Source organism: Pholcus phalangioides, unplaced genomic scaffold (assembly GCF_987345545.1).
Source record: "Pholcus phalangioides strain wild (caught in Gottingen) unplaced genomic scaffold, Ppha-v1.0 ptg000018l_1, whole genome shotgun sequence".
NCBI lineage: Eukaryota > Metazoa > Arthropoda > Arachnida > Araneae > Pholcidae > Pholcus > Pholcus phalangioides.
Genome location: NW_028301611.1, coordinates 9,822,790 through 9,832,224, shown reverse-complemented (window position 1 = coordinate 9,832,224; position 9,435 = coordinate 9,822,790). Strand labels below are relative to the sequence as shown.

The 9,435-nt window shown below is 33.8% G+C and overlaps 1 protein-coding gene across 1 annotated transcript; it reads right to left on the bottom strand.

The window, feature by feature from the left end:
- Positions 1–20: 20 nt before the first annotated feature.
- On the bottom strand, positions 21–9,424 carry ND-18 (NADH:ubiquinone oxidoreductase subunit 18). Its single transcript, XM_089247768.1, has 5 exons — positions 9,270–9,424; positions 5,930–6,062; positions 1,435–1,610; positions 1,262–1,335; positions 21–240 (listed from the first exon to the last, which is right to left on the bottom strand). The coding sequence occupies exons 1-5, from the start codon at positions 9,374–9,376 to the stop codon at positions 137–139; spliced, it is 594 nt and encodes a 197-aa protein (XP_089103894.1). The 5' UTR covers positions 9,377–9,424; the 3' UTR covers positions 21–136.
- Positions 9,425–9,435: the final 11 nt, after the last annotated feature.

Genomic DNA, 9,435 nt, shown 5'->3' with positions numbered 1-9,435 from the left:
TTTTTTTGTAGCTCATGTAATATATTTCATAAAACTTTAATAAATGTTTGCGTTCATGAACAAAACCGACCTTGCATCTGTTCAGAACAGGTAAATACAGCTAGCCTATACAATAGAAAGCATCCTGTAGCTTTCACTATTTGGTTGACACTCTTGTTCTTTTATTCCAGGAAAAATTTAATGCATAGCTTTTAGTCTTTGGAGATGACACCTGTGGTTCATCTACAAAGTATGGCCAACCTAAAAAAAAATGAAAAAAAAACTGGCTCCATCACATGCTGTATATTAGTACTAATTATAATACCCAGCATTGCCTGGGTTTTCTTCAATTACTGAGAGAATTGAAAAAGTGACAGACCATTACAAAGGCATGAACTATTATGCGTAATACTGGCGGCATTACATTCGAAAGTGATTGTTGACGCCCAAAAACTACTGTTGCCTATACCACAAATGCCGAAAAACTTCCGGGCATTTGTACAAGTCAGACAAACTTTTAAAGTACCCTATCATTCAAGTCGGGTCCCATTTGGCATATATGCAAAATTTGGCAACAATAGATTTAAAATTTTAGATTTGTATTGAGAACAGACACGCACAGACAGAAAATCAATTTTATGTATAGATTTTTGGGGCTAAAAACCCCAAAAATGAATAAGTATTTTTTTCTCCTATGGAATGTGTTTCAGTACATATTTTCAAAACAAGTTTGAGATTCTCTTGGAATGACGTTTAAATCTATGTTGGGAGCAAAAGAACATCTAAAACTAGTTTGTGATGTACTGTGGGACCTATATGAAACTAAGAATGAAGAGACTTATACAGTGCCCGTTTTAGACAGGTTTCACCGTATTTGCGATGGAAAAGCTGTATGACAGTTAATGCTGGCAACTACAATAAGGATATAAGCCTAACCTTTATTTATGGAACTAGGGTGATGAAAATTTCTCCTCCTTTGTAAATTTTCAGTATGAGAAATTGAAAATATTTAGCCAGAACTGGAGATATTTGATACATCCAATGTGTCCTTTCCTGAAATTCTGTCACTTTGATCTTGCAATAAATATTTTAAAAAACCATTTACAGCAGAAGTGTACAACCTTCTCAGTCTATGAGCCAAATATGTGACGCAGGCCAGAAACTAGTGCAACCATAATAATGTATAGATGCATACTTTTTTTAGAAACACCTTGCCGGGTCATATTCAGCCAGAGGTTGTACACCCGAGTATAGCATTGAAAAAAAAAAACTTTGACCTCACCATTCTTTTCACAAAATCTTGTAGCTTCTTCTTTTGTAGAAAATTGTACATTCAAATTTGATAAAGGGTCTCCGCTATGAATTGAGAAAAAGAAAAATTACATTTTAAATGTCAATTCTCAAAATTTCTAAGATAAAAGTAAACATTAGTTAAGACAAAAAAAAAAGCCTCACGTGGATGCCCAGCCCATGCAAGGGTTCTCCCATCTCATTTGTGTGTTGAATTCAATTTGCCATTTCCTAGTGTTGAAAGTTGCAGATTGCATTGGGTTTTTAGCAGGCTTGAATATTCTGACCTTCCTCTCTGCAACATGCTCTTCTGGAACACCGTGAATTGGTCTCAAATCAGCCTTTTGACAGAGCAACCAAAAAAATTTCAGGGATTTTTAAAAATTTCTAACAATACATGTAACATTTAATTGATATAGTAAGCCCTTGATATTAAACACACTAATTAAGGACACATTGTTGTCCGTTAAATAGAAAATAAATTTTTAATTTCTGTCAAAACAAAATACCAAACATATTATGTTGCAACTTCATTAATATTAGTAATACAGTTAATCCGCAATGAGTTGAACTCTGATAACTCAAATATTTGCTTAAGTTTTCTTTCCACTCCAGGACCTTCAGTATTATTTATGTGGTAAAACTTTTCTTGGGTGTAATATGAATTTTTATAAAAATTGCATCTAGCCATTCAGGACTTATAGGTCCAGGGTACATAATTAAAGGAATTTTTTCTCCCTCTCTTTCCATCTCTAGTTTTGTAGATAAACTGAGCAATGACAATTTAACTTGGTCACCTGCGCAAGCAAATTTTTTGTTGCACAGCTGGTATATCGTCAATATCTCCATTCAGGTTAGTTGCGATTCAGGTTCAAACGTCAGAACAAATCTTGATTGCATGTGAACTTTTTGAAAACAAAGATAGAAAAATTAGATTTGTGAAACAAAGAAATCAATGAAATTTAGAGAAATTCAAACCTAATAAAAGGTTTTTTGTTGAAAAAGTAAGCCATCTCTCAGAATAGTGTATCAATGATTTTAAAAAACAATGACATCATTCATGCAAGACTCTCTTAAAAGGTGAATAAAATGAGAGAAAAATCAAAAATTACTATTTTTTTTATATAAAAAATTTTACCTTTTTTGTGTCACAAATATTGCATGTTCTGTAAATCTATACACATAATATGTATGTCCATGCTTAAATAGTTTTTATCAATAATTATGCATTAGACTAATCTGCCATTAGTAATTTCTTCATGTGCAGTGTGACATTCTGTACTAATATGGTCGCAGGGGTGCAAGCACCCCTCATTCATTTTGGAGCAGCAAACTTTCATTTTTGGAGCAGAAATTTTGAAAATGGAGCAGAACTAAAAACTAACTATATCTGCAATTATAATATATCTGAATAATTATAAATAAATTTCCTTCACAAATTAAAGTCCATTTAAATTTCTTCTGAAGTATCTTATGTCATTACTAAAACATAAATTACTGAAATGACGATTACAATTATTATAGACTCTTTTCAAATTAAGCACTATGCATACTGAAAGCTTAAGCAGCAAAAATTTTTGCTGCTTGAACACCAAAATCTTATTCATCCTGATATAGCAAAAAAAAAATAAACCGTGCAGAATATAATAAGGGTTTCCGTGAAAAAAAGCTCACAGAATTTAAAGAAATGATTAAATTTAAAAGCGCAATGCAAAAAACGGGAAAAATATAAACACCTTATTTATTTTAACATAATAGCATGTTAATAGTCCTGTTGTTTTCTAAGCCTGAAGCCTGTTACAATATTTTTTATACGAATCATCAGTCGCTTTCAGAAGTTCAGCATCTCAATGACAATTTTTTTTTTAAATTTTCATGCCCTTGAACATAAGATTTTGTGTCTTCTATTCCATTAAAGCATTGGATGGATAGATTTTTCACTGTTCAAACAGAACGCTGAACTCTCTTTCACTGTCTGCGTTTTATCATGTGTTAAAAATAAAAAAACTTCACCAAAACTGGTAAAATTTTGAACTTCGGGCTGCTTTCAAGGTTACAAAGTTTGAATATGTCTGCCCAATATATATATATGTCTCTATATATATCTCTATTCTTTGAACTGATTTCACTTGTAATTCTTTGCATTGTAGTGAAACCCATTCATCATACATAATTGATAGTTCTGTTGGTGATACAATGCTAAGCAACATCCCAGCAATACACGAGGGAGTAATGTACCATCTCAGCAATGCACGAGGAGTGCGGAAAACAAGAGAGGGTGCAAACATTTCATTCTCTCCAACATGTTTTGGAAAGGTACGACATTTACATATAATAGGTATCTCACAGAAGTTATGTAAAATGAGCATGCTCCTAGTACAAACTCCTTCCTTTGACTATTGTTAAGAGTATGTCCCTCCCCCACCAATGCAGAGGCGGACCGTGCAGCAATTTTCGGTGCCGCTCTAGAAGGGGTGCCAAATGGGGTTGAAAGGGTGAAAAAAGTGTTGTCAGCCAAAAATAGGTTCTGCATGGGTAGAGATTTTCTTCGAGTCGCACCCTGTTCGTCAAATCCGGATTTACGCGATGTGAAATTGTCGCGACCGACGATAGCTAGATGACAAAACTGGATATTTTAGCTGGAGTCTTTACAGATCCCTTTTTTTACTAACGATCTCCAAAAAACGTCGGTACTTTTGTCTGCTTTAGTAGTAGTAATTTAAACGAGTAAACCAATCCCCTTTTGGATTCTTCGCAAAGGCGCATGTGCAATCTTGTGGGAAATACAGCGAATTTACGCCGTAGATATGCTGTCTTTGTACGCAGGTTGGTAGCCGCGAAATTACCGTTATTTTCAGTATAACCCGCAGGAGAAAAAACGCTCTCAGAAATCGGGAAATTCGGCATATTCATTCAGGGACTTTGATAGCCTGCGGGTTATACCACAACAGTACAGGACTTCGTACTTCAAGGTAGAACTACTACTTTCCAAGGTCACAGATAGAACGCGGTGGTGGGAAGTGAAAACAAATTGAAGTTTGCCTCCTCTGTATCTTTTTCCTTGTCTCGGAAAGAACGCATCCCGTGAACAAAATTGTCATGCTTCTTTTTCCTAAATTCGGGGTATTTGACGCAATACAGTGCATTAGCGGTACCTCTGTGAACCACAAACAAGAATTAGTGCAACATGTAGCAAGAGAACCGTTTGGCGCAGCTTTTGCACCCCTGTATTTGTAGATTCCACTATATTTTAGAAAATTTTTTTTTTTACTTCTACGAAATCAGAATTTCTGATAAGTCGAACTTGCGATAGCTTAAAGTTTTTCATCTGCCACTACATATTTGAGTTATTGAGATTTGACTGTATATATAATTTCAAAAATAAAAGATTTACTTAATTTTTAGACTCGTAGGCTTTTTTTACAGTTTTTTTTACGTTTCTCATCAAGTATTAGTAATTAATATTGTCAAATTTGTTATGGTAAAATAGTTGGATAATTTATTTTACACTATAGAGATACATAGTGAAAAATGAAGTAAAAACCCTTTAAAAGTGTTAATGAAGTTGCTATGAAGCTAATTTTGCAAAGTACATAAAAGTGTTGCGCTGTAAACTACTTTACAGGTTTAAAAAAACGTAGTGAATTTTATATATCAAACTATTCAATTACAATTTTTTGGTGAGAATAAATACAGTCGAATCCCGTTATAATGAACGCTAAGAGACCAGAGGAATCACTTCGTTAAAACGAAATTTCGTTATAAAGGAATTCCAGGTTATCTAACATTGTTCCTATGTAAACTTATTTGGGGGAATTAGAAAAATGTTCGTTAAAACTAGATTTTCGCTATAACAGTATTCGTTAAAATGGGATTCTACTGTACTTTTACATACACTTTTGTATCATGATACTAATAATGACAATTCAGAAGAGATGCTGATGCTACCTCTTGATATAACAATTACCTCTCTACAATGATAATTTCTCTTAGTCTGCAAAATATGTTTATATTGAGGATTCATTGTATACAGGGTGCATAGCTAATAGCATGCACCACAAATTACTGGCCAACCACTGATCCTAGAACCGTACTTCTAATTAGAAAAATTATCCAAATGATGTGGATCTCAGATAAGTCATTCACATTGCAAGGGGTTGGTAGTTATTAAATTAAAAACATCTTATATGGACACCCTGCACTCAAAAAACTCGATGAGCAAATTGTTGCCCTGTCTCTAGCCCAAAAAAGAAAAAAATAAATTTCATGTTTCTAAATGCAATATTTGCTGAGATATTTGAATTAAAAAAATAGAGAAAAGTTAAGAATAAACATGATGAATAGGGGTAAAACCTGTTATACCTCTTCTTCCTTCTTTACTTGTTTCTTGTATTGTTTTTGAATTAAAATACTATCATATTGCCACTTATAAGAACTTGATGAGTAACTATTTACACAACAGCCATTTTAGAAAAGATGACATCTAAAATACATAACAATCATATAATAAGCTCAAAAATTTAGGATTTTATTTCAATGTGAAAAATTTTGCAGAACAATTTAGTTTGTAGCCCCAAGAGTTTCCTGTATGGCATGCAGCAAGATATATTAACAATAAAAAAAACTAAATGGAAGGAGCTGCTGTCTCTAAAGAACTAACCGCTTCACTTCCCATGATATACTCAGGAACATGTTTCTCTTCCTCAATTTCTTTCATTGTAGAAATCACATCTTTTTGTTCTGGTTCATTGACTTTCAATCCTTCCTCAACGATTGACAATCCCGACGAATACCTGGAAAAGACAATATAAAAGAAATCATATAGTTTGCACAATGAAAGAAACATAAAACACCAAAGGAAACTTTGTAAATACAGTAGATTGGACTATCTGGCCAATTTTACAGAAGGGCAGGTCAGTTACGCCGGAGTTCTATAAAAATGGTCACTTTCTACTTTCCACCCATACCATCAAAAACACCCTTTGTATACCAAAACCCACTCTTATTCATATTTTCCGACCTAGACCTCTAAGTACAGGCAAAAACTTTGCCTGTAATTGGAGGGGAAAGTACTTCGCGAATACTACTACACAAATAAATATTAGTTAAGTACTGAACTGTACATTTTAAAAATTTATTTAATAATTAATGGTTCAAGAATAAAAATATTGGACACGTTTTAGGATAAATTCTTTTACGTCTATCTTAACTGCAGGAAACAAAATTATAAGCACTATATAGTATGAGCACATACTGTATGCCTTTAAAGTAAACAAAAGATCAACGTAAAATATGAGTTCAATATAGATATATATTCGTATAAAAAATTATTTAAACTTATTTCACTCTTTATTGATAAATGTTACTGCAAATGTCAAAAGGTAGGCCTAAGATGAAATAGTCGAAAAACTCTCAGGTTTTAGTTTTTTAAAAGTCCTTGTTGTAGATGACTGAGGGCTAGTCCTCTTCTTCCTCTTCCTTCCACTTACAGTCAAACCTGTACAAAAACCAGTCCAGTTTTGAGGTGTGGCAGGCACAGCGCAAGAGATTTTTAATGGACGTTTTTGCTTAGCCACACCCCAAAACCAGTTTTTGTGCAGCTTGGAATCACAGAGAATTATTATGCATTAATTTTTAACTAGGCCAGATAGTCGAGACTCTACTGCACAGTGATCTCTCACGCGTTGGTGCAATGGAAAAAGGGAAAAAGAAGCATAGGTGAGTGGCATATATAAGTGAATAGCATTATTATACTATATCTTCAACCGGGAGTGTAGAAAGTAATCTTATAAGTGAAAGAAATGTATCAGAGAGAGATCACTGAAGCTGGAGGTAACTGGTTTGTAACAAACTAGTGGTCAAATTATTGGATCCCCACCACTGTATGCACCGTAGGTGTCAGAACCAGAGGGCTCAGGATGTTTGTCTCCACAAATGAAAGTTTAACCCAAATCATTTGGATCAAACTTTTTGTTTAACCCACTTTTTTGTTTTGTACGGCAGTGTTATTATCAAGCTTTTTCTTCAAAGGAAGCTATAGAAATCATCTGTTCCTCTCAAACTTTCCCATAGTGACAAGTTAACCGAAAATACAGAGTAACCGAGGGTTTAATATCACTGCTATCCATTGCAAGCTGGATAAAACCAAAGAAAAATGATGACTTATTAGGGTGGCACCTTACTGGGGTTTTACTGTATTTTGTATTTTTGTCACATGGAAAGTCAAAGCCGTCCTCATTTATGAACTATTATCTATCTCTTGTTCTCATATTTAACTGAGGTATAACATATTTGCATGGGTTAGGGGATACGTAAATTTTGCAAAAAAAATTCAGGTCCGAAATTTCGTATTTGTACACAAAAAAAATTCATTTTTTAACAAAAATAAAAATAAATAAAAAATATATTTAAAAAAATAACATATCATAGGCCCTCGGCTAAAATGATTTTTCTGAGGTGGATAAGCGAGACTCTACTGTATTCATTAGTCAATTTTTTTCCCGTAAGAATTCCCTTGAAATTTGAGTCCAAAAGATTTCAAATCTACTAACTTACTCCACAAAACATGTGCGAATGAAAAGTTAGATCCTTTCAAATTGTTGATTAGCATAATTTCCCTACAGAACTCGGAAACGAAGTCAACTGAACCCGTATTTTAGGAACTAGAATTTCACTGTCAAAACTTATTTTTAAGAAACTCGTGCTAGAGTAATCGTCTTCATATTTATTGAGAGAAGCAGCAATATGTATGATATTCGCTCAGATGAATGACAGCTTTGAACCTCGAATTCTGGCTGGTTACTACAGGCGTCAGGAAGAATTTTGCTGCCAGTAATACAGTAATCACTTATACATTGATACTTTTTTTTATCGTTAGCTTAATTATGCACTGCTTATTTTTCTTGGGTGCAAAAAAAATATGTTCATCTTGGCCACAACAGAATTAAATTCTTTCAATTCTTTAATGAGCGCGTCGCCCACAAGATTCACTTTATGTGACCAGCCTTGGTAGCGCAAAATATTGTCACCAAGAAGTGTTTTTAATAATTTGAAGCACGCAGTCATGTAACGCACGAAATCTGATACTAGATCCTTTATTTTCGTATTCTTTTAAGGTGTCAATTTTAGCTTGGAAACACATGGAAGAATTAACGATAAAATTTAAATTATCAAGATTTTGTAGAAAAGTAGTAAAAATTCAAATTTTTGCATTTATTTGTCGAAATTGGCAAAAATTTTACATTTAACGCATTTATTTCGGGAATTTAACATTTAACGCATTTATTTCGGGAATTTAACATTTACCGCGGTTATTTCGTAAATAGAAAATTTACGTATCCCTAGCATGGGTGTGTCATTTGAGAATCGACATCATTGCAAGTTTTAATATTTTGCCAATTTTTTATATTTCCTCACCTCAGCAAATGAACTGAAAATTTACATCAGGTTGAAACTTTATTTGAATACAGTTGATGATAGTATCGTATTTGCTCGAGGCCAATTTCGTAACCAAAAAATACACATTAAAATCCCTCTTAACGGACAAATCGAGTGGTTAGGGAACTAGCTTCTCCCTGTGCAGGTCTGGGTTCGAATCCCAGTTCGGGCATGGATGTCTACTAACCTAACACTAACGAATTCCCTGGACGGATCATGCTGATCCCTTGGCAATACGTGAAGATCACGTTATTATTATTATTAAATAATTTCCCCTTCTATAATAAAAGTATGCATTTCAAACCCTTGATTAATGGTCACCACTCTTTTACGACGAATATTTTTGTCGCGCCGGTGACCATAAAAGAGAGGTTTTTACTGTATTTAACGATAAAACCCTTTACACCGTATTTTATATCAAAAATAGCTCTATCAAAGATTAACCTTGGGTAAGAGCCTCTCACGAATATGTGAGAAAATACTGTACGTGATCAACACTGAATGCAAAATATGAAAGAGATGCTCTTTCATATCGACCTAATCAAACACAATACTTCATTCACCTGGCACCAATGATCCTCAAACGTCCCAAATTTGCTATCCTTGACACAAGAGCCATTAGGATAGTCTGTGTGTGTGACATACAACGATATACGGACGGCCTTAACATCTCAACTGAATATTTATCACCAGAGAAAATAACAAATTAGTATTATTCCTCCTTATAAT